Source organism: Betta splendens, chromosome 9 (genome assembly GCF_900634795.4).
Source record: "Betta splendens chromosome 9, fBetSpl5.4, whole genome shotgun sequence".
Classification (NCBI taxonomy): domain Eukaryota; kingdom Metazoa; phylum Chordata; class Actinopteri; order Anabantiformes; family Osphronemidae; genus Betta; species Betta splendens.
Window position 1 is genome coordinate 25,399,689 of NC_040889.2, and position 25,201 is coordinate 25,424,889.

The 25,201-nt window shown below is 44.3% G+C and overlaps 4 protein-coding genes across 12 annotated transcripts; 3 read left to right on the forward strand and 1 right to left on the reverse strand.

Moving 5' to 3' along the window:
- The first annotated feature begins 1,690 nt into the window (after window positions 1-1,690).
- On the forward strand, window positions 1,691-6,069 carry LOC114862854 (lymphocyte antigen 6G-like). Its single transcript, XM_055511176.1, has 4 exons — window positions 1,691-5,281; window positions 5,374-5,422; window positions 5,506-5,613; window positions 5,732-6,069. The coding sequence occupies exons 1-4, from the start codon at window positions 5,234-5,236 to the stop codon at window positions 5,878-5,880; spliced, it is 354 nt and encodes a 117-aa protein (XP_055367151.1). The 5' UTR covers window positions 1,691-5,233; the 3' UTR covers window positions 5,881-6,069.
- Window positions 6,070-6,280: 211 nt separating this feature from the next.
- LOC114862853 (myogenesis-regulating glycosidase-like) lies at window positions 6,281-12,334 on the reverse strand. Of its 2 annotated transcripts, XR_003787075.3 has the most exons (7): window positions 12,180-12,334; window positions 10,805-11,261; window positions 9,771-10,302; window positions 8,879-9,683; window positions 8,674-8,792; window positions 8,135-8,537; window positions 6,281-8,009 (listed from the first exon to the last, which is right to left on the reverse strand). XR_003787075.3 is itself a non-coding variant. In XM_029163584.3 (6 exons), the coding sequence occupies exons 2-6, from the start codon at window positions 11,080-11,082 to the stop codon at window positions 8,190-8,192; spliced, it is 2,082 nt and encodes a 693-aa protein (XP_029019417.1). In that variant the 5' UTR covers window positions 11,083-11,261; window positions 12,180-12,334; the 3' UTR covers window positions 6,281-8,189. The 2 variants fall into 2 exon arrangements, 1 of the variants encoding a protein (XP_029019417.1); XM_029163584.3 differs by having other exon boundaries at window positions 6,281-8,537.
- A 214-nt stretch (window positions 12,335-12,548) lies between these two features.
- Window positions 12,549-18,178, forward strand: LOC114863256 (izumo sperm-egg fusion protein 1). 8 transcript variants are annotated; one of them, XM_055511169.1, is made up of 11 exons: window positions 12,551-12,781; window positions 13,651-13,866; window positions 14,000-14,074; window positions 14,189-14,272; window positions 14,351-14,371; window positions 14,439-14,528; window positions 14,730-14,857; window positions 15,058-15,205; window positions 15,601-15,769; window positions 16,169-16,245; window positions 16,347-16,417. In XM_055511169.1, the coding sequence occupies exons 2-11, from the start codon at window positions 13,665-13,667 to the stop codon at window positions 16,400-16,402; spliced, it is 1,050 nt and encodes a 349-aa protein (XP_055367144.1). In that variant the 5' UTR covers window positions 12,551-12,781; window positions 13,651-13,664; the 3' UTR covers window positions 16,403-16,417. The 8 variants fall into 8 exon arrangements, with proteins under 8 accessions (XP_055367149.1, XP_055367146.1, XP_055367144.1 ...); XM_055511170.1 differs by having other exon boundaries at window positions 16,172-16,245; XM_041072053.2 differs by lacking the exon at window positions 16,347-16,417 and adding an exon at window positions 17,763-18,178 and having other exon boundaries at window positions 12,552-12,781.
- A 1,423-nt stretch (window positions 18,179-19,601) lies between these two features.
- dusp2 (dual specificity phosphatase 2) lies at window positions 19,602-21,882 on the forward strand. The gene is made up of 4 exons (XM_055511175.1): window positions 19,602-20,174; window positions 20,411-20,534; window positions 20,615-20,834; window positions 21,130-21,882. The coding sequence occupies exons 1-4, from the start codon at window positions 19,804-19,806 to the stop codon at window positions 21,345-21,347; spliced, it is 933 nt and encodes a 310-aa protein (XP_055367150.1). The 5' UTR covers window positions 19,602-19,803; the 3' UTR covers window positions 21,348-21,882.
- Window positions 21,883-25,201: the final 3,319 nt, after the last annotated feature.

Sequence of the window (25,201 nt, forward strand, 5' to 3'; positions counted from 1 at the left end):
ACCATCCTGTTAATGAGTCTGTGCACAGGTACAGTAGGAATCAGTTAAAATAAACATGTTGTAATAAACATAACCATCACAATCATTTTATTTATTTTATTGATAAATGTGTGTAACAACATTTTACTAATTTACAGCTCATGGATTAAGATGCTACACATGTGTAACCGCCGACCCTAAGAGCTGCACAGACATATTACCTTGTCCTGAAGGGTTCGACCGTTGTTCCTCTGTCTCTGTGAACGGTACACACCATAATTACTAATTTACCAAATACTGTCATTTTGAAAATTTTTAAAATATTTTAACAAAGGTTCTGAACCAAATTATTGTTGTGCTTAATTATTTTCTGTCATGTCCCACAGGTGTCCTCTCTAAGACCTGCATGATCAGTAGCTTATGCGTATCTCCAATCTCCTGCTGTCAGGGGGACCTGTGTAATGATGCCATACCTACTGGTCCCAGTGTCGTCCTCCTGCTGGTGACGTCAGCCATCATCACGCTCTTTATCTGATGCTCTGGAAAAGCTCATTTCTAGCTGAGTCAATAATACCGTAATATGCAGTAAGAAGTATTGTTATAATTGCTTATTAAGATCTAAACTGTATGTACAATCATTATATGATATGAAATGACCTAAACCTTGTATATTTTCTTCCATATCTGTGTTTATTTTTCTAGTGGACTTGTGCTCCAGTATGAATACTCAGATTTAGACAGGTGGAATATTAGATGGTGTCTTCCCATCAGACAACATACCTTTTAATGAAAATTGTAAGAAGCAACAATGCAATGTAACTTGCCAAGTAATTAAGGGTTGAGTGATAGAAGCATGTTTTTTTATTTTGCATTGTGTTATATGACTCCTCATACTCCATAAAATCATATTCCTTATAGCACAGCATCTAGAGCTGGAGTAGCTCCTCGCTGTCTCTGAGCCTTGTCATGAATCTGTATAGTTAACTGTATAGTTAAGTTACATACATAATGGATAAAATAAATTTTTAAGGTTAAATGCAGACTGCTCTAAAAAACTGAGTTTATTACTAGAAGTGTTAATCTACCTTATATAGTTGAAAATACATCCTTTTCAAGGCAAATGACCAGCAGCAGCTTCAATATCTGAATATAATGAACAACACTCGCTGTGGATCAACAAACATATTCAACCCCCCTGAGTTTTATGACTATGTGCAGGTGAAAAAGAAGTTGACTTTGGCACTAAACGTTTATGATGTCAGAGAGCATCAACGTTCAGTCTGTTGAAAAAAAAACAACAAATCAACAAAAGCTTTATCATATTAAACCCAATATTACACACAAAAATGTTAAAAGAGTGAATCCCTTCTTTTGCTTTAAGTGCAACACAAACTGATGTATGTGAGCTTTGAAACAGAAAAGCAAGACAGCGGTTGCCATGGTGACGTATTATAAAGTTAAGCATGCCCCCCCCCATCATCGGTGCATCTGATAGAGTCTAATCAAACTACAATAAAGATACATATCAATCACTTCACGATGCAGTTGATTCAACTTCCCTGAAATTAAATTGTACCATTGCAGAACCAGTCAAAACTGGTGAGTGATCTTAGATCTGAGGCTTTGACTGACTGTGGAAGGCAGGATGTGTGTCACGATCCCTGGGCTGGTTCTGTATCAGCCATTCTGGGTCCCGCTCCCCTCACCGTGTTTCTGCTCTGGACCACACCCACTCCCCCTCTCTCACTCACTAAACTGCAGGGCCATCGGGACAATTCCACGCACCGGGACCTTCTCCGCCGCCTCCCTTCATAATCACTCGCAGCTGGCTCATTGCCAACACTACATATCTGCAGCGACCCGGACCTTTGGTGAGCAGGACTACCAAGCTATTATCAAAGGACTTTGAGCTCTTTCAGATTCATGGTTTGCTTTTGTATGTGAATTCCGCCTGCAAGCTCAGTGAGCCACGCGTTGTTGAGCATTTAAGACGTGCACGAGTCCGTCGGGTTTTGTCTGTCTGGGACCTGTACAACAGCGCTTCCAGTGGTCACTGTTTCATGATTAGCTTAGTCATGTTAGTCACGCATTGTGTTGCATATAAGTCGTGCACTGCTGTCTCACCTTGTCCAGCCTTGCTCATGAATCACTGAGCAACTATGACACAGATGGGCTGAAATCGACACATTGCTCGACACCATTTGACACAGTCAGAACAACGACATTTGCTGGTTGTGTGTGAGAACTGCACCAGAGCAGACTGACCATCAAACTCTCACTAATACGTGGTTTAATATGATGATGTACCAACCTGCGGTCCGGTTGGTTACGTACAGTAAGGGACACACACACAGAAGGTGAAGATGTTAACAAATACACAAACACTGAGTTATTTCTATGACACTGTCTTCCATTATCCATCTAACAGACCTGAAGCTGATTTAAAGTGGTGTGTTATGGTTTTTGGCGTTTGTGGGTTGTTTATCCTGGTTGGTGTCTGTACCATGTTTAGATGATGATAGATGAGCTTACATTTTGTTAATGTCACTTGCAAAAAGATGTAGATATTTTGGAAATACAGTGAATGTTTGACACATATGTTTACAACCGTATCACATTGACCTTTTAGTAATAAAATTCTATTACCAGTATTTTATGTTATTGCTGTTGTTTAGTAACCAGTCAAAGCATCTGTGTGACATCTGGATCTTGCTGACTTTGGTGAATCCTGGTGGTTTAATGAAGGACACATGAAAGCCATAGACCAATTCACAGCCACACCAGAGGTGCCAGTTTACAGAGTTGATGAGTTTCAAACAAGTCATTTAAATGTTTTTAAAGAGTGTTTCACAGAACAGTTACTGAAAATGTCATTCCGTCTGCAGCATTTCTCCTTACTAACAGACAGTCACAAGATGGAGACAGTATCTGTTGTTATATAATCCAACTAATCTTAACTCATATTCTGGACCTTTAAGATCATCTCAGTAAAGTGTTCAGGCCATAAATAATAGTTTGTACTTTAAAACTTGTATTGTTCATAACAAATTACTAGAGATAATAAATAAATATTTTTACAATTTTTAAGATGAGCCTTAAAGAAACGGTTATTTTTGACCGGGAACACTTGTTTGTTTAACGTGAAATGAACACAACACATAGTTAGTTAGTGGAAATACTTTCTGTCAGGTTCTGGTTCTGTTTTCAGTTTTATTTTGAAAGTACTTTGTTGTTCAGCGATATCATGTTTTGGGTTCCAGTTTCCATTTCCTGTTTTTATTTTGGTAGTCTCCCGGTTTCTGTTTTCGGTTCCAGCTTCACTTCCGGTTTACGTCATGTCACAGCTGTCCCTGCTTCACCCGGTCATTATCCACACCTGCACTTCATCAGTAATCAATTCACCTTGCATTTAAGCACCACTTCTCACCCCAGTACCTCGCCAGATCGTTGATTCTATGACCGCACGCTCCAGCATCATCTTAGTTCAGCTTATCCTGTTCCGTACCTCTGACCATCGTTTCTCGCCTGATCCTGACCGGTTTTGTAAGTCTCTACTCTGATGCTGAACTCTGCCTGTTTCTGGACCTGTCTGAGCCTGCCGATTCTAGTTCTGAGACCAGAGCCTGTTACCGGACCCGATTACGCTCCTTGTGTGCTGCTGCCTACCTGAGTATGACTTGGACCGTCTGTGACCTGGATTCTTGTATTAAATATCACTTTAATCCTGCCTCCCGTCTGCTGCGTCTGCACTGCGCATTTGGGTTCTTTCTCTGCCGTTCCGTGACACTTTCTATTTTCGTACCTGGGGTTAACGCTCATGTTTCTCCTGGTCCAGGCTTTGTAACTTTATTCAGGTCTTGTGCTTTTTGTCTGTCATCGTAGCGCTGTGATCCTAGAGGAACGTTTATTTGTTTAACTTCATACTCAACTGTTTACAGATTGAAATGACATTAAAAAAAACTTTTCACTTTTTATATTAAACCTTTAAGCGAGTTCATTCTGGGCCACTGCTTTTCTTTCATTATTTTATGACTTACTGTATGCAGCAGATATAAAAAGTGGTCACACTGCATAATTGTTCAAGGAAACAGTAAGAATATTACAACCTTTTAGGACTTACTGGCAATAATCTCTCCAACCATTCTTATTATCTTAAAACCACCAACCATTGTTTCTCAGACTCATAAACAAATAAACAACAAACAGGCCACAGTGTATGTTGCTAATGTTTAACCCGGCTCATTTCCAGTTGGGAACCATTTTAATTATTCTTTACCTTCTCTTTTCACACCTTTAAATCTTTGGTGTAAAATGTGAACAAACAAATGTCTCTCTCTCACTTCATGCACTCACTCACTGACTTTTGTTCTGACTAAAAGTTGAATGTGTTGTGGCTCTAACTGGTTTTATGGTTTACATAACCACAACCCGTAAATATGTTGATTTACTGCATGTGATGTGATTATATTTCCTATAAAAATGATAAAATGTAGATATTGTAGAAATACAGTGAATGTTTGACACATGTTTACAGACTGTATCCAGTCCCTGATCCAACCGTCCTGCCTGTGCTCTGTTGTTGCTTGTTGCTGTTGCTGTGCTTTTCTCTCTCTCTCTCTCTCTCTCCCCTCACCCCAACCGGTCGAGGCAGATGGCCGCCCACATCCAGCCTGGTTCTGCTGGAGGTTTCTTCCTCGTTAGAGAGAGAGATTTCTCTCTCCACTGTTGCTGTCAAATTAAAGGCTTGCTGAATGTGTGATCTGTTGGGTGTAATGTCTCAAACCTTACTTTGTAAAATGCCTTGAGATAAAGATGTTGTAATTTGGCATTATATAAATAAAATTGAATTGAATTAAATGTATCCGTATCACACAGACATTTTAGTAATAACATTCTATTACCAGTATTTTATGTTGTTGTTGTTGTTTAGTAACCAGTCAAAGAATCTGTGTGACATCTGGATCTTGCTGACTTTGGTTAATCCTGGTGGTTTAATGAAGGACACATGACAGCCATAGACCAATTCACAGCCACACCAGAGGTGCCAGTTTACAGAGTTGATGAGTTTCAAACAATTCATTTAAATGTTTTCAAGAGTGTTATACAGAACAGTTACTGAGATGTCTGAGCTAAATCCTGAGAAGAGAGCTTACTGCTGTAACATTATGATCTGATGATTGAATACACCATAGTTTAACTGCTATAGAGAAACATGACTGCATTTACTGTATGACTGCTGTGAGGATGTCTGATCATGACTGGGTCAGTTCATGATGATGTATCTGGGTGGAGACTTTTTGAGGTGAGGCTGGACATGAAGACAAAGACTTCAGCTCACCTGTTCATTTCACGTCTCACATTTCTCCATAACGTCTGTGCTTCTCTGGGTTGAAGATGCAGCTTCGTGGAGTCCTGACCGTCCTGTTAATGAGTCTGTGCACAGGTAGGAATCAGTTAAATTATAAACATGACCATCACAATCATTTTTTTTAATTTATAAATGTGTGACTTTTAATTCCTGTACAGCTCATGGATTAAGATGCTACACATGTATTACCTCCGACCCTAAGAGCTGCACAGACATATTACCTTGTCCCCAAGAGTACGACCGTTGTACCTCCTTCACTCTGGACGGTACACACCATAATTGTTAATTTAATACTGTAATTTTGGTAATTTTGAAAACATTTTAACAAACATGGTCTGAACCAAGTTATTGTTGTGCTTATATACTTTCTGTCATGTCCCACAGATGTCCTCTATAAGGGCTGTATGACCAGTAATCTATGTGTACCTCCAATCTCGTGCTGTAAGGGAGACTTGTGCAATGGGGCCATACCTACTGGTCCCAGTGTCGTCCTCTTGCTGGTGTCCTCAGCCATCATCACACTCTTTATCTGATTGCCTGGAAAAGCTAGTTTCTAGTTGCATTGATAAACAAAACTATAATTTACAGTAAGAAGTACTGTTAAAATGACTCATTAAGTGAAAATTATAAATGAGTACATAAAGTATGTACAATCTTCATACAATATGAAATAAAATAAATAAACCCTGAATATTTTCTTTCACATATTCTTTGGTTTAATGAAGCAGGACAGCAGACTCTAAAGCTATAGATGACTGCTGGTTACTGTCTCTTTCCTTTTTGTTACTGTCTCCTTTCCAGCAGCTCATGCTGCATGTTGTTCTGGGCTGGATGTTTAGCTCTCCTTGATTAGTGACCTGTGTTTATTTTTCTCTGGACCTGTGCGCCAGTATGAATACAAACGTGGCCAGACTCAGGATCAGACAGGTGCAATAAAGAGCAAACACATGCTTTTATTAGATGGTGTCTTCTCATCAGGCGACATATGTTTTAACTTTAATTGATAGTTAAGTTACATACTTTCATTGTGTAGAATAGAATTCAAGTAAATGCAGACTGCTCTAGAAAATAAGTTTACAACTAGAAGTTTTAATCTACTGTACCTAATCCCATTTTATCTTGTGAATTTGGTTTTATGATGCAGAATATGATCATAGACAAGTACAGCTTGTTCGTCATGAAAAGGGAGCACAAAAAAGGAGGATGTTTAATGTGATTCCTGAATGGTTAGTCACATGTAAGCGTTTATTGAGAGCTAAAGGAGGAGGAGAGGTCAAGGACGCCACAGGCTTTGACAAAAAAAGGCTGTTGAGGGGAAAATGAACTCCTGTGCTTCCTCCCAGATTCTAACATGGGCTTGCAAGGAAAGTAGAGGCTTTGTGGTTGTTGAAACCAATTGGTTCTTTGTTCATTGCAGAAAAATATCTGTCAGGATTTTACCAAAACCCTTTTGGTAAAAGGCGAGATGATAAATACTGCTTTCAAACTGTGCTAATGCAAAATCACAGTATAACATTATTCATGGGAGTCCTTTTCATTTTACAGTTTAAAATTTCTACAAAGCTTCTAACCCACATATTGACTAATATTCCAAATTGATATTATTTATAGAGACAGTTTACTGTATAATTTTGCAGTAAAAGCTACTTTGTCTAACATGAATATTTTTGACAGGATGAAGACTATTAGCCTTTAATCAGCTTTAAGTGAGGCATTTAGAAGTTTTACAGTGTGCTTTGATCTCATGCCAGTAATCACTGTGTAGAACAGTTTCCAAACATAAAGAATATAAAGACCTTAAATATCTTATTTAAGAATAAAACATCATGTACTTTGCTTTGTCAATGCATAAAAACAAAGTACATCTCTGGCAGAGGCTCACCTTTCTCTACCAAACTATCTAATTTCAGCTGAAGAGGCAAATAAAGGACAACAGATTAAATCATGGCATGGCAAAAATACATCATTTTCAAGGCAAATCACCAGCAACAGCTTCAATATCTGAATACCATGAACAACACTCGCTGTGGATCAACAAACATATTCAACCCCCCTGAGTTTTATGACTATGTGCAGGTGAAAAAGAAGTTGACTTTGGCACTAAACATTTATGATGTCAGAGAGCATCAGCGTTCAGTCTGTTGAAAAAAAAAAACAACAAATCAACAAAAGCTTTATCATATTAAACCCAATATTACACACAAAAATGTTAAAAGAGTGGATCCCTTCTTTTGCTGTAAGTGCAACACAAACTGATGCATGTGAGCTTTGAAACAGAAATGCAAGATCTCCCAAAAGACAGAAGTTGCCATGGTGACGTACTGTAAAGTTCAGCATGCCCTCTGAGCATCAATCTGATAAAGTGCTTATTTATTTATTGTTTATTGCTAATTCAGTGTCCAGAGTCTAATCAAACTGCAATTAAGATACATATCGATCACTTCACTGTGCAGTTGATTCAGCGTCCCTGAAATTAAATTCCACTAAAGAAGAACCATTCAAAACTGACTGTCTGCTCATTTGGTGGAAGTGATCTGAGATCTGAGGCTTTATGACTGACTGTGGAAGGCACATGAGGATGAAGATCAGCTCAAAGGTGGAAGGACAGTATTATTGCATGTCTACGTCTTTGGGTGGACGGTAATTGTCTGCAGCAGATGTTCTACACATCAGTGAAAAGAGAAAGAGGTTATTACATTAAAAACAGCGTGTCAGCAGATCATTCTAGTGGTCATTCCCCTTTAAAGATCTAAACATCTCCTGTTATTTCTTGGCACGTATGCTCACCAGAATGTACGCATGCATTAATCACATGTGGGAGTTAGTTATCTGCAAATCGTGTTCATGGAACCCATGTGAAGTAAGCTACTTCATCCAGGTCCACGGGGTAGTCGGTGAGGTAAGTGGGGCCCTTGTCAAAATGCTCCCCCTTGTAGCTTCTCCATCGACCTGCGGGCAGGTAGATGTCCCTCTCCTGCTTCCCTGGCTCCAGCACCGGCGCCACCATCAGGTCATCTCCGATCAAGAACTGCGAATCGATCTTATAGGCCGCCTCGTCATCGTTGCCGATCCACCACAGGGGCCTAATGATTGGGTCTCCTGTGTTAAGAACCTCACCCGCTAGTTCCAGGACCCTCGGGGCCACCTGAGTCCTATGGAGCTCAGTGAATTTCCTTGCAATCTGCACCACCTGAACACAAATACACAGGGCCACTGTCACAGTCTGTACAGCTACGCCTCAGAGCCCCCTAGTGGTGAGAGAAGTCTGTCACACAAAACATTTCTTCCATCTTCATCCCACGTATCTGACTGTAAGACTGGCTCACCTCATTGTCATAGGCCCACGGTGGAATGGAGAACTGCATGGCAGGCATGAAGGCAGACAGCTCTAGCCACCGGATGTACAGCTCCCTGTCTGGCAGACCGTTTCTACCATCTAAGGCTCCTAAAACACATCATGGATGTCAGAATGTCAAACAACCATCACAGCCAGAGTTCTCGTCTGCAGCTTTAATATGATGATGTACCAACCTGCGGTCCGGTTGGGGTATGCGTTCCCTCCAATCTTATCAGCCAAAACAAACTGGTAGCCCAGAATACCAACAGTCAGCACAGTGGGAATAATGGACTTGAGCCCGAGCTCATATCCCCACACGGAGTCTCTGTCAATGATCCTGAAGAAGCAGGAGATGTTCTGGCTCTGGTAGCCCACCCTCAGCTCTGCCCGCTCAATGAACGGCAGGGCCATCTCTGTGTAACGGCGGGTGAAGGTGGAGGGGTCGGACAGTGGGACCAGGGTGCTGAACTGCTGCGGGAGGTAGGTTGTCTCTCCTGCATCAAACTTAAAGGACACCACATTGTAGCGGGTCTTGAGCATGCGTAGGTGTGAGGAATACCACTCCCGGGCTTCAGGGTTGGTGAGGTCCAGGATCCCCCCGATGCCGTTCCACCAGCGAACCAGAGCAGGCAGCTCACCGCTGGGCTCCCGGACGAACAGGCCTTTCTCCACAGCGACACCGAAGTTAATAGAGTCGTAGTTGATGAACGGGTGCGTCCAGAGCGACACCTGGAACCCGTCGCCTCTGAGTTTGTCGAACATCCCGCTGGCGTTGGGGAATTTCTGCGGGTCAAAGTCAAACTCTCCATAGTCGGCGGTGTAGCGGTCGTCCAGCTCCAGGTGGGAGCAGTTGAAACCGTGCTTGGTGATGTCAGCGGCGAAGCGCAGCAACTTCTCCTGAGTCACAGCTGTTTTGTGGAGAGCCCATGTGGACCACACTGGGTGTGTGAACACTTCAGGAGACGGGACCTTGATAGGCTTCGGGAAATAACGGCGCACCTGGGCAAAAACATATGGCAGATGCTGAAACTAACAGTTTATGATGACTGAAAATAAGACAGAAGCACATTGTGGTTATCAACTCACCATGTACTTGTGAATAGAAGTAACATCCAACCCTGCACACACTCTGTAGCTGAGTTCAGGCAGGCCCTGTTGTCCCTGTGGTGGTTTAAATGGAGAGTTCTGGTACCGGGCCTGGAACCTGAGTGTCCCATCCATCTCTGACCAGCCCAAATGAAATGGCACTGAATCATTAATCTTGATCGCGGTGGCATTTGATGACAGCCAGTAGCGTTCCAGGATTCCCCCAAAAGCGTTTCTATTGACATAGACATCACTGGTGATGAAAGGCCGAGGCTCCTCCTCGCCCTGGATCCTGATGGGCCAGTACTGAGAAGCAGTCTCTGCTCCTCCGTACCAGTGGGAGTCATTGTAGGTCATGGCGTGCTCCACCAAGCTCTTATTTTGCATCTCCTCCCAGCGAACGCGGTAACACATCACAGTGTCCCTCGGTCGCACCGGCTGGATGAAGAAGTTAACGTTGCCAGAATCGGAACGGGTGCAGCTCAGAACGCTTCCGTTCTTTGAGCAGGAGTCCAAGTCCAGAGTGCCAGACCTGAGTAGGGTTAGTGAGCAGAGGAACATGATACAAAGGCGGGTGTTTGTTAGGAAACAGCGTTAAATACACTTCGACTCCTGGCTTTAGCGTGTCTGTGTTTGTCTATGTGATCCCTGCTGATAAAGGACATGACCGACGCAACCTGCCCTAGGGTGCAATCATGTGTCTGGCTCAGCTGCCTTTCCATTAGCCATCAACACATCCACACAGTGGACAGTCGTGTTTAATGAAGCTCAACCGTCCTGTTGGGCTAAATAACACGACCTTATCAGATGACACAACAGAGAGAAGATCCCTTTATCTGAAACAGCAATTGCATAATAATTATCTAACACACAATTCATATTCTTAATTGATTACTGGAAAGAACCATTTTACATTTAAATATTTTATTATTGATTCATCTTTGGAGTTACTTTCACATCAAAATTTTATACAGAAAAATTCACACAATAATTAATATGTTAACCAAAAACGAAAATAACCCCTGTAGACCCACCTGAAGCTCATAGTAAAGATGACGGCTCCTGCCTGGTTATAAATGACAAAGCCATCCTTGTAGAGGTCTAACAACTCCGTCTTCAGCAGCTGGGCCTTACGCAGAGACACGGAGTAGTAGCACCAGGCGATGACAGCAGCCAACACCAGCAAACAGCCCAAGATTCCTGCCAGAACCAGCGGACGCCCTTCATGAGCCAGCTTCTTCTTGAGGGGAGAGCCACCAGATCGCTCTGCTGTCTGCTGCTCCCCAGGAGCCACGGGGACGATGTGGTACATACTGAAGGCCTCAGACAGTGAGTGTGAAAAAGCAGGCTACAGTGACAGAGGTGACAGCTGTAGTTTACTTCACCCCAGCTGTCAGTCGGGGTAAAAATGAGAGGCAGAGGTGAAGCCTGATGTCTACCTGCTGATATTTAGCAAATTCTCCATTTCTGACTGAAGGCTGAAGTTAAATCCTGTAGAATAAACAGACAGACACGCATGGAAGTGAAACCAGAGGTTAACAAAAACGAAACATGTAATTACGCATTTATGACATCTGGAAAGTCTATTATGTTTCTGTGCATAAATCCCCACACTCATTTATTGTGTTAGTTAGAAATAAAGCTGCATGTTACTGTGCATTCATGTTGAGAGCCCAGCAGTGCAGCTGAGCAGCATGTCTAATATCCAAATGTTGGAAGAGTCGGTGGTTAAGCTATGAAGCCACAGGAAGTGCAGATACCATGTCAGCATATCCATAGTAAGAGCGCTTGGAGTTAGGGTTACCAGTAAATACTACTTAGGAATACTGCAGTTTACTGCAACAAGCCTATAGTTTTCCTAGCACAGCCCTATTTAATCTCCCCGTGACTGTTATTTTACTGCAGATCAACGCTCTTATTCTCTTCAGACGATGATTTGTAGCAATGCAGCAGGAGGGAAAACTGGTATTCACGTGCTGCTGTAGGACACGTGTTCCTTTACAAGTTGAACCTTTACCGTTGTGTGTTTACTATTACAGGTACAACGTCTGTATCAGTGTCAATGCTGTGAATACTCCCACAGAGCTGCCGGGTTATGAACAATGGCACAAGTTCCCAGTTTCGTATATGTACGTTGTTTATAGCTACGTCCCTCAAACTAGAAGCGTCAAGCTAACATACAACGGGCCGATTAAACAATTCCAGTGAGTCAGGGTCTGGTCCACGATCCAGACACTGGTCGGAACCGAATGCGCTATACTGGGACATTACAGGGAGTGTAACCGGCTGTGCAAGCTGTAACTAGTTTTCGGTCCGCTTACGTGCGCATTTAAAATTATAAATACTACACTACTTAAGATCATTGTGTTCATAAAGCACAAATAAAACATACATTCTCACTTATCTTACCTCCCTACCGCCGTGGTCGCTGGGGTCAATGTGTACAGCTGCGAGCGCAGTACCTCACTGCGCATGTGCAGAGCGGATGGGCGGGAGCTACGCTTAGTTACAAGCCCCGCCCACCACAGAAAACATTAAAAGCTGATTCGCCAATGTCCCTGTCACTTACAAACAATACATCCGACATGCTCCTGGGTAATGTGGGGTAATAACTGTCAGACTTCGGTTCGAAAAGATACAACCAACGAATTACCACCACTAACAGTAATAGTAATAATAATAGAATTGTGCGTACTACTGTTCACCATGGCAACAATTCAAAATATGGACTTCTAACGTTATTAATTTATCAGTATTACAAATAAAAAAGTGACTACATCGTTTACTATTGGTCTCTTCCACGCCTTCAAATGTCAACAAACATTTTTTCCTAATCTGTGCAGTTAAAGTTCAATCTGATCATTCTGGGCTCAGATTCCAGATAACTTCACACTATCGCAACAAGCTACATCGGTGAACCTCCCGGAGCAGTGGTTGCAGTGATTGTGACGGTGACGCGCTTTCTACCACTGGGTGACAGCAACACGCTGTAAATGACACCGCAACGGGAGGCAAGTGTTTGAGTAGTAACACAAGAGCTGACACTAGCAGCTAACTAGCACCTCGTGTGTTATTACAGATTAACCACCTGTCTAAACTAAACTAACAGTTAGATCATCACAGTATCTCCACTTTTACCAGTTGTGTTGCCTTTTCCAACATACGCCTGTCAGAAATCAGAACCACATTTGGATCTTTGTCATTAGACATTTTTGTTTTGCACAAATGTTAAAAATAAATATTTGCATATTATGAAGTTTTGTTTTACAGTGACTCTCTTTTTTAGCTACAGCAACTCAACCAAGATGTGGTTTTAACACAATAAATATATCAAATTGCCACCAAAAGTGGTGGAAGTTATACTTGTATTTGTACATAAATTTAACTTAAGACCTATAGCTATATATATATATATTTCTTTATATATTTGGCACACACGATTGTCTATAATTACTTTACAACACATAAACATTTTAGACATTTAAATGAATGTCTAATATTTTACTTATTTGTTTAAATGTAGGCCCAGACAAAAACACTTTGTCAGGGTACATACTTTACGTTTGCACTTTACTTAGCTTGGAAAACATTATAGAGTGTTTACTCGGCCCTGTGATGGATTAGCAAGCTGTCCAGCCTGTACCTTGCCTCTCACCCAGTGACAGCTGGGAAACGGCTCCAGCAGATGATGGATGGACAGCGTGTTTACTTAGCACTTGTTCGGCTGCTTCGGTACTTTTTGTGATCAAGCACCTGACAATGTTGTCAATGGTTTTCTTTCAGCTATGTGTGATTTAATTACTTAGCAAGTTAGTTTGCAAATCGCAATACATCAAATCAAATTGCAGTAATTTACCGTGACTCTTCTTCATCTTCACAGATTATGTGTAAAAGATGCTTTTGATTGTGACGTCTCTGCTCTGCTGTGCCCCTGTGGCCAAGTCGTGTCTGCAGTGTGACAGCAAGATCAGGCTTCTGAATGAAGACTTCGGCCTGTCTGCCCCCACAGTGGCTGAACAGATTGAAATTCACATGATTTGTCATCATGCGTACGAGACCTACAAAGAGACCAGCCTGCAGCGAATGGGAGTTATTGGTAAGATCATAATCTCAACAGGACAGAAAATAGTCTCACTGAGACAAAGTTTGTCTTTTTCTACCGTAATGCAATTAAATGATAAGATGAATGAAGGTATGATACTGTATAATCGTATACATCTGCCATGCAGATCCCTCCACTCTCTACAGAGCCAGAACTGAGTACCAGAGCGAATTTGATCGCTTTCTGAAGACCAAGCACACCGGTGAGACACAGCATAACAGTTTATTGTCAATATCAGTTTTAATTCATTACCGATTGAATGACGTTAATCAGCATCAAATGTAAATCCTAAGTCTTATCTACGACTCTGTTTTAGGACCTCTGACTTTTGAAGCAGTTCAGATAATGGAGAAAGGCAGGAGGATCCTCGAGAAACACTTGGACATCTTCATTCGTGATGGTAACTGGCCTCACTAACAGGATGAGACATGACATGTTGTAAGTTACTTCTGTGTATCATTTGTCCTGTCTCCTCCAGGACTGTGTCCCAACGCGTGTGGTAAGTTGTAAATCATCCGTAAATCCTTATAGACGTATATGTTTAAGCATGTGTGTGTTGTTTCAAGGGCTTCTGAAACAGAGAGTGATAGACTGCGTTTCTTGTCGCTACAAGATATACATGTGTCCCTCTCCCTCAGGCCAGCAGGACTGTGGAGGTACTTTGCATGTGTGTGTGTGTGTGTGTGTGTGTGTGTGTGTGTGTGTGTGTGTGTGTGTGTGTGTGTGTGTGTGTGTGTGTGTGTGTGTGTGTGTGCTGCTGCTGCGTGTCCATGTGCAGAGCTAATGAAAAGATTATTCACATAATCCAGATGTAAATGAACAGAGCGGCCTCTCCTCTCTTGCTTCCTCTGCTCCAGAGTACCCGGTGCAGGCTGAGGAGGGAGGCCAGGCAGTGCTCAACTGTTTTGTTCCGTGGCATCGTCTTCTAGTAGGAAAGTCCGAGTACCACTACTCCTGGGCCCCGGGGGTTCCAGGAACTAAAAAGGTCTCACAAATCACAGCCAAACAATAATAACTGATAATTCATTCATTTTAAAACCACTTTTCAAACTTCCTGATTCCTGATGTTCTACTGTGCATATTGTTCCCTATTTAGTTCAACAGTATCATAATGCATTTCTGTATTTACTCTCCGCCAGTTTTACATCCTCTAACCTACATCCATGATGTCATTTCTATGTGCAGCTAAATCAAAGTGACTTCAGACCCCTAGTAGTGACAGATGACTCATCCGTGATCCTAAATCAGCTGCACGTGGATGAGCAAGGAACATATCGCTGTTCTCTGCGGGAAAATGAGACTGTCTTCTACCAAGTCACGTTCTCAGTCACTGGTAGAGCACCAGCTTCTCCTCGACACACGGTCGATGTTTACTGTCAAATAAGTTATCTCTGAAAGGGCAACAGGCAAAGTCAAACCTTAATCAATGATATCGAGACAAACCTGAACTAAAACCTTTTTACGTAATTTATTTCACCCCATGTTTAAATATAGGTTCATAACATTTAAGTTTTGCAAAGCCTGTAATTAGTGTGTGGTTTGTCCTGTGGGGTGGAGGCAGGGTGTGTCAGGTGGGAGTTTGTTTTTCTCTGTTGCTCTCTTATGATGTTTTTTCCTCACATTGTACTATTGTGTGTCTGTTCAGACGTTAGTGACAGGCATGGTTGCGTGAAGACGTCTATTCTGAACCGAAGGTGTTGCTGTATGTCTCTACATCCTCCTTCACAGTCTCTCCGCTGCCGAATCAGACTCGCCGACCCCCCGTCACGCTGCCCACCCCGCCTCCTGGAGACGAATACTCACCTTTTCTACACACCCAGGGTTGGCTGGCGCCACTCGTCGCCCTGGTTACCGCTCTCAGTCTGGCTGCAAGCGTGGGCCTCGCAGTTGTCCTGGGGTGAGAGACATCGCATGGGTGATGGAGTTAACAGGAAGGGTGGGGGTGAAAGGGGTGAGAGTCAGAGAGCATGAAGCATCACATGATGCAAGACGAAGGAAGTGGTCACGTTGTAGTGAGGTCTAAATCACAGCCTAGTGTTCATGTCATGTGGGGATTTTTGACAAATACAGTAATTACTGTAGGTTCATTGTTTATATTTCGTTCAGCGACACCTTTGACTTGCTTTCTTTGAAGGCAACGTCATTTGTTCCATGAAGTGATGTTTCCTAGGTGCAAATGTCAACTGATAACTTTATGAAGGCCGCTCAGTTTGTAATGTTAACATTTTATGTTTGCCAGCGCGTTAAAGTTAGGATTATTGTTTGTTATGGTTTTAATAGAATCTTGGTGATTCAGCAGAGAGCAGCGGAGGAGCCAAAGAGGAGGAGGAGGAGGGGGCAGGACGAACACACACACAACACGATCTGATGGTGGTACTGTGTACAGTAAACATACATCCTAATGTCAGAGAGATTATGTTGACTTCACGCTGTAAATTTTGCCCAGCGGTTAAATGAATTTTCCCTTCTAACAGACCAGGTACTGTCTCGAATGAAGATGGAAGTGAAAATAGTGGCTAAATGTAAATGAAACTCTTTGAGGCATGAAATTGTGCCCAGTGTCTCCATTATGTTTAAAAAAAACTCAAAGGTCGACTCGTGATGAATCAGGTGCTGAGATCCCACTCATAAAACAGAGAGTTTGAGGTTTATTGTGACCAAAATGTAAAGTACCCACACCCACTGAAACACATATGCAATAAAAACCCACCGGAAACCACCGGTCTCAGCAGAACAACGCTACAGTAAAATGTGACCCCAGCGGGGAAACGTTCCTCCTGAATGAGGAGCTGGCGTTGTCACATGGATGTTTATGCGAGGAGTCCGGGACCAAGCAAATCTCCCAGATTACTGTGTTTTTTAGAGATTAATAGACTCGGACATCCAATTAATCCTGGATAATCCCCCTGTGGGAGGACGGGGTTTGAATCAAGCACAAAACGCTTTATCAGGGATCGTGTCATGTTTATTTATTCATATTTACAGTCAGAGCGCTCGGGAAGGGAAAATGTCTGGTTTTAGTAACGTTCTTATCATTGTGAAGTCCTTGTTTTTTTACGCATCGTCACCAGACTTGAATGGTTTTGTTTCCACCTAAGATCTCTGTTCATGATGACACAAGGTTCTTTTGACTCATGAAGAGTCACCCCTATTTACCCGAGCTCTGTCATGAGCTTCGCAGCCTCCCGGTCATCGACTCTGCCAATCGCACAGCTTTTTGTTATTTGCTGTTGCCTTTTTTGTCTGTTAAAATGAAGTCAGTACCTCATGACCCCACGGCTGAGTCAGAGTTCCTCACATAGAACAGTGTAAACCCATCATAATCAAGAAGACAGCATTGCCTCTGACCTGGTGGCAGATCAACAGCAGAACCAAGCGAAAGCGAAAGCGAGTTATTGATTATCTATGAGTCATAATATCCAGGAACTAAGTCACTTCTGAAATCTTTGATTGTTGCAGGGTTTTTTGGTAACTTTTTGAAACACAATATTGAGTCAAAGCTGTGACACATGAGACTAAGTTTGAAGTCATGCAAAGCGAGGGGGCGTACTGCACTGTATGTGTGGAGGCCGACGTCTGCATGGATGGTGACAGGATGTAAGTGCGGTGCTGTTTCCTGTGGAGCTGCTGAGGTGGGGGCGAAGAACACCGAACTAAAGACGTTCTGTAGCACATCCTCGTATAGAGGCGCTGACGTCACCCAGTGCCAACCTGACAGAGCTCCAGCGTGGGTTTATGTGTGTGTTTAAGTTGGGACCACAGTGAATGCGTACTCAGCAGCTCCACTGACAGCCATGATGAACTGTGTGTGTGTGTGTGTGTGTGTGTGTGTGTGTGTGTGTGTGTGTGTGTGTGTGTGTGTGTGTGTGTGTGTGTGTCTGGATTTGCAGTCTCAGCAGGAGAGCAGCCATGACGGAGTGGGAGTGTTGCTCAGGGAATAAAGAAGAGGGGAAGTGGGAACATGAAGAAAGTGGAGTCAGAGGTTTGAGTGGGAGACGTTTGTGGGAAGGCAGAGAGATTTCAATGTGGGTTATGAGGAAATGAAGACAGAAACGTCACATCAGACATTGTGATATGAACTGTCCCACACAGAACATAACGTATGTCTGCCTGTGTGACAAAGGGCAACGCGTGTCTGATTTCCAGGGGGTGGAAAACGTCTACAATGTCTTAGTCAATGAGAATCACTGCCTTATTTAAACATCACCGAAGGAGGATAAAGATGATATGTACTGTGTAATGTCCCTACTACTTGTACGATTTCCCCAGTGACAAGCATGAATTAAAGTAAACCTTCCCCATAATAATGACTATAATTCGTTTTTTGTCATTCAAGTGGCGCCTACATAGTTTTGCTATTATATTCAAACTCTATGAAGTGAATAATAGCTATAATAGTCTACTGATTTGCCACTCAACGAACAAGTAATAGTAAAAAAAGGAATTTCCCCAGAGAACTGCCTGAAGAAATGGAAATTAGAATAAACATTACATGGTTCAAAATAAACAGTCTCATGCCCAATATGGCCCACACCTGCTATAATAACGAAACAACTCATGTCATTTACCACAGTTTTAGACTTGTTAGTCGAATCATTTGCGTGTTGTGTCTCATGTGAACTGTAATAACAACATACAGCTGGGTAACAGCATTTTGTGTTACTCAACAAAAATGCAAATGCAATGAAAGCGTTAAGCTTCATTTCATATTGTTTCATAATAATTATCATCATCATCATCATCATTCTGAGATTTTTGGGGAATGTCCAACTTGCACAGCAGCACACAACCGACCCTCTGTGTTAAAATGTGGTTGAGATAATATGAGGTATTGTTGTGATGTTAACAACATGCTTGTAAAAAGTGAAACAAAATACCTATGAATAAACATTGAAAAATGGTGAAAATAATTGGAGTTGTTTTTGTGTTGTTAAAAAGAATTATAAAATTTGAAAAAACTAATTTAAAAAAAACAAAAATGTTTTGGTGGTTGGTGAAAATTTTTTAATGTTACAGTAAGATGTTGAAATAACGTTGCCCCGTCAATGTTGACTCACCTTTCAAAATCGAAACATATTCCAATCGTCATTCAACCATGATCGGGATGTTGAGTCAACCCTAATTCAACGGTAAAGTGCCTGCTGGGTTTTATCATTTCGTTTATCATTATGATTTTTTCACATGAACTTTGTTTCCTATTTACAGTTAGTGCCATTTCCCCAATGAGCAGCACTTAAGTCAGTATTAATGCTCCTTGTGTAATTCTCCACCGTTTCCTGCATCTCACCTGTTTGTTCATCCTAACACAGACCACACCGTTCCTCGGAAACCTATCTGCTCTGTGCACCTGTTGTGTGACAGGCTGGGACAAATGAACCGCAACTAAAACAAACGCTTAACGGCCCGATTAGATCATTGAAGCAACATTTCATCCTTCCTCAATGTGCAAAAACAGGCAGAAAAGACAGAAAAACACAACGAGCCCGCAGCTCGGGTTCAATTTCACTCAAATAACAAAATTCACCATAACGTCATTTCACACAAAAACACGGGACAACCCGCACCGACCACGTGCGCGGTAGGAAAAACAGCTTTGACGTCAGTGCCCATATGCGGAGCACCGGGCGAACCAAATATGGTCGTTCCGCCGGTGACGCTGCCACCTCTGCGGAAAAGGAGGCGGGTCCGCGGAGACGCCGCCCCGGTCCCAGCTGTTATCAATGAGCAAGTGAAACTCATCCGAAGAGTCCAACGGGCCTGGCGGCACCGCAGCTGCTTCTAGCGCATCAGGGCGTTTACAGAAGAACTTCATCCACTTCAATTTGTCGCAGAAAACACTCAAATCGGATCTATTTTTACTATTTGATGTTCCCAGTAGGTAACATCAAATATATTATTATTTATTCCTTTTAATATATTTTAACGGCAGCCATGACTTCGAGCAGCGAGCCTGTGGAAATAACTGGCAATGAGCTGGTTCACGTACTGCGGACCCCCCGGGACCAGTTCATGGTTCTGGACTGCAGACCCTTCCTCGACTTCTCTTTGGCGCACATTTGCGAGTCTCGGAACGTCAACTGGAACTCCATGCTGCGCCGCCGGTCCAAGAGCTCGGTGGTGGCTCTGGAGTGGCTCATCCCGGACAAGGCGCTCCTGGGCCGGCTGCGGCGCGGGGACTTCGCCCTCGTGGTGGTGGTGGACGAGAGGAGCGCGTCGGCGGCGGAGCTCAAGTCGGAAAGCGTGGCCCAGATGCTGCTCACGGCTCTGCTCAACGAGGTCCAGACGCACATCTGCTTCCTGCGAGGGGGTGGGGGGTAACGGCACCGAACGTCACCAACGCGCGTAGTTAAGCGGCCGCTGGTTCACCTGTGGCGTGGAAGGAAACGGGCCTGTTCACGTGTTCACCGTTGGGCTGGTTGTTTGTGTGAAAACCTTCATGACGTATAAGAAGCTGAACCTTCGTCTTAGTCCTTTATTTTATCTGTATTTATGCAGAACGTGTGCAGTCAGAGCTAATTGAGCGCCGTCTCACCCATTTAGGTGGATTTGAGGGCTTTTCGGAGACCCACCCAGAGCTCTGCTACACCTCTGCCAGCAGCCGCCTGTCTACGGTGGAGCCAGAACAAACAGCGATGGGTCGAACAACACCCACATACGATCGGGTGAGGTTAAGCACACGCTCAGCGATGCACGGCGTGAAGCAAAGTTCCGAGGTTCTAACTCCTGGTTCCCTGCACGGCAGGACGGTCCGGTGGAGCTGCTCCCCTTCCTGTTCCTGGGCAGCGCCCTTCACTCGGGCCGCAGGGAGAGCCTGGCGGCGGCGGGCATCACGGCCGTGCTCAACGTCTCCTCCACCTGTCCCAACGTGTACGAGGGCGAGCTGCAGTACCTGCGGCTCACGGTGGAGGACAGCCTGGGGGCCGACATCCGGGCCTGCTTCCCCGCGGCCATCGCCTTCATCAGTGAGTGTCTGACTGTTGCTGTCGTACTGTCAGCAGTGGTACCACACAGCAGCGTGTCCTTTTTAATTCTTTATGTAGTCAAAGTGAAACCTGAAATTCCCCAAGCATTTGTCAAAGCAGCTTGTACGACATAATCCATTTCATAGCCCGGATTAATGGCCCAACAGTATAATCACAGACAGGCAACACACACACACACACGCATGCAGAACAGACGGGGCGGGTGAATAACAGGCGTGTCCGTATCTGAGGAACACGAGCTCGTTCATGAGTGCTGACGCCTCCTCTCCCACAGACTCGGTGCAGCAGAGCGGCGGGCGCGTGCTGGTGCACTGCCAGGCGGGCATCTCGCGCTCGGCCACCATCTGCCTGGCCTACCTCATGCACGCGCGGCGCCTCCGGCTGGACGAGGCCTTCAGCTTCGTCAAGCAGAGGCGCCACGTCATCTCGCCCAACCTGGCCTTCATGGGGCAGCTGCTGCAGTACGAGGTGGACATCCTGTGCCAGGGCTGACGGACGGACGGACGGAGCGGGACGCGCTGAGACGGCCGGCGGAGCCGACGTCGGGGGATGGGCTGGGTTTCGCGGGCTTCGCGCCCTGAGGTGGACCTGGTTCCCTACGCATCAACCAGCGGCTGCTGATGGGAACCCTCCTGATACGTTTCATGTTGTGACTCTGAGGTTCTGGACGGGGAGCGGCGCCGGGCCGTCTGGCACGGCCTCCGCCGGCGCCTCGCGCTGATGTGCCTGATCGACAGTAAGGGCTCCGTTCGAGTCCTTCATTCACTGTGACGCGACACGTCTCGTTATGAGACAACACTGTGCTAACGACTGGAAGCTACAGTCAGTGTGTAGCAATAAGGTGAATCATTCTGTACCCTGAGATCAACGACCTGCAGTGCACTCAAACTGAAAGTAGTGGTTTTATCATGTAAATATAGTTATTTATTATATCAGTGTTGTTATTATTGGCGTTTGCACTTTACACCAGTGAGTTTGTCTGATTCCTGCTGTTTTCCACTGAAATAAACACGTGCTGGACAACGAGCGTCTGCGTCTTGTGTGGAATCGGGCTCTTGTGCCGGTCGCTGCGTTTCCCAGTGAGCACATTCGCACGCTGCCTTCGCTGCACTTGATTTGCTGCCGCTGAATGGAAGGTATTAAAGCCACACGGCGCCCAGCGTTTCGGAGGCTTATCCTCAAAGAAGGGCTCGACGTTGGTTTGACCTCAAAAGGCGCCCGCGTGCATTTTACGTCCACTTGCTGATGTAAAAACAACCTTGAACGTTTGACAGGAGCTCAGCTTGGCTAAAATGAGCACATATTTGTACTGAGGAAGTCTGGAAAGTCCGTGTGACTGACTTGATCCCAGCACTGCACTGTCGTTTCCCAGAGGCCGGTTCCTCGTCGTGGGAGGAACAGCTCCACCCTCAGTGTCCACATGTCAGAGTTAGTCTGATTTCATCAGAACGGGTCAAGGTCCCCAGCAAACAATTCATTTAAATCATTTTAGTGACATATTCCCAACGCTGTGTGTCACAGCTTTTTAAAACCCCACAATTCTAGTCAAATTACAAAAACAATGCCACTAACAGCTGATTAAAGACCAACTGCCTCAGTCCCACGATGCTAATTAAGCCGCCCACACTCGGCCTGCGCTAAAATAAACCGCTTCCTCTCATTTGCAAGCGCCCGATGCCCAACGCGTTTGTAACGACATCTTCTTCCGTCATTCCTCGCTTTGCAGACGGACAGCAGGGGACCTCGTCGGGTTTTAGGCTGATCGAAAGCTCGCTCAGACAAACGGCAGTGTCTGTGTAGCGACCTGACTCTTCTGGTGAGTGAGTGGCTTTTAAATAGCCAGAGCTGAGTTATTCCCAAAGCGTCCAGCAGGTGGCGCCAGCAGACCGTTCTACAGCAGCGGCCGCGACGCCGCCTGCTCATTCACGCACACCTGGCTCATCTATAAACGCTTCTCGTTTAGTGCATTTACCAGAGATTCGGTATCGTTTCATTTGATCACGTATTTATCTCTGGCAGCAGCCTGTTCCGCCTACTTTCCATCGAAATGTCTCATTTGTCACATTCGCCTCTTTACTCAGCCAGACTCCGTAATGAAAACGGAGCCCAAGCTCCGAACACACTCTGTGTCCAGATTAAACTAATATCAGGATCCTATTACATTAAAATACGTATGTGCATCAGTGTGTTCTTGTGCGTACGTGCACATCCACGTGTGCGTGTGTGCAGAAAGAGCGGTGTGAAAAATTAGAGCTTCCTACAGGGATCATGTTTCTGTTGGATGTGGTGATTTAGATCATTTCCTATTTACAGCCAGGCGTTTACAGGCCATAGAAGCAATAAGTGTGATGGTGTTAGCAGGAGAATTACAGTGTGGTGATCTAAGGCACACACACACACACACACACACACACTGTTGTCATCATTACAAATCCAGTCGGGAACATTACTGTACGAACATCTGGGAGCACTCGCTGTAATTGTTTGCAGGTTGACACTGTCAATAACTTTGATCCCTCAAGTCCATAAGAGGATGTCACAAGAACATGCTGAAAAATCATAAACTATGAAACACATGAACTAGTGGTGAGAGTTTGATCAGACGCTCTAATAGGCCACGTGTGAGGAGGCACTGGTTCTATACCCCCCAGCTGAAACTTTAAATTAAGCTGAATAAGCCTCACTAATCCATCAATTGATGCTGAACCAAGTCTACATTTGTCCAGAACTAAGTTGTGCCCCCAAATCTTCAGTCTAAACTGGACCGGCTCCCACAAAGGTGGAGGAGCAAAAAACGCCAAAAAACGGGAGAATCAGGCCAATAAATCAAACAAAGGTCTGAATTAAAACCACCCAAAGGTCAGGTACTGTGCTGAAATTGATTTGCTTCACTCCCAGCTCCACTTCCATTTGTGCTGACTTAGCTGCAGTAAACAGGCTCTCGTTCTCAGTTATGGTAAATCTCACTCCACCAACAGATTTGGAGAAATGCCTTCAACAGAATAAAACTGCTCCGAAGGATGGGAGCCTTTTGAAATGAAAAGGTTTGTGGGATTTGCTTCAGTCGTTGCCGTCTGGACATCAAGCAGGAATTACAGATCCATGACTGCAGAATCTCCTTCAGGCGTGTGTGCTGTACTGCAAGCGGGACTTTGTGTGCACGTTCATCCACCACATACTCTTATACAACACGTACTCCAGCCCCAGTGCACAGCGCCCAACGCTGTGTGCCGCTCCAACTCTGTAACTTTGCCACCGGTGTCACTCCCCTGAAGCCCAGGATGCATTTTCTGCGTGAAACCACCCACGGAAACAAAGACACTTGATTGGAGTGCACTCTCCCCGCTAAACGCTTCATTCTGTTTCCCTTTATATTTAGAACGTATAGTGGAGCGAACCATGCGCCGCCATAATTGGCTGCTGTGTCGGGTCACACAATCACAGAGCTGGGCTCCGAATTGTAATTCCGCGCGTGGATCGCTGCTGCGTGTGGAGGATGCACTACAAAAACAAGCACGCAGGACCTCCTACCCACACATCATTCATAATATTGTGTGTGTGTGTGTGTGTGTGTGTGTGTGTGTGTGTGTGTGTGTGTGTGTGTGTGTGTGTGTGTGTGTGTGTAGGCAGTCATGTGTTGTTTGTTTGTGTGAGTTTATATCACAGAGGCCACCTACTTGCTTGCAAATGCCATGGGATAAACTCTGCCACTGGTTAATTCACGGCTCAGTAAAACACTGGATGACGTAGGTTTCACTTGATAATTGAACAATCGGCCACTTGATCTCCGGTTGAAACCAGTAATGAGGGAAGCCGTGGATGGACGCATCCTGGGGGCTGGAGCGCAGCATAATGCAGAGGGGGTTTTAAATGGGAGTCAAGTGATGATGTAAATGCGTAAACACATGAAGCCGCAGCGTGCACTCAGAACCCCCATCATGCACCTGTGCTGGGCAGAGGTGGAAGGCAACGCGGTGCAGCCGAGCTCAGCTGAGGCTTCACATTTCTCAAGGAAATAATTCAGTTACACTGCAATATTAATGCGAAGGTCGTAAATATTGGTTTCTCTGTATAATTGGGCTTTATTTATAAAATATTTATGTTGATAAATATTTTAGGTATTTTGTTTAAAGCTGCCCAAGAAACACACCTACGGCTTAAAACTGAAAGAATTTTAAGGGCGACTGTTCAAAAGAAGCTCTGACTTTGTTCACACACAAGCTTCGAAGCAGCCTGGCTTTAATATGGTTTGTCCATCTGTATTGATCAGGACGCAGATAAAACACCCACAGAGCAGCAGCACTGCACGAACACGAACCCCGCCACATAAAAAGCCTCCAGCCGCG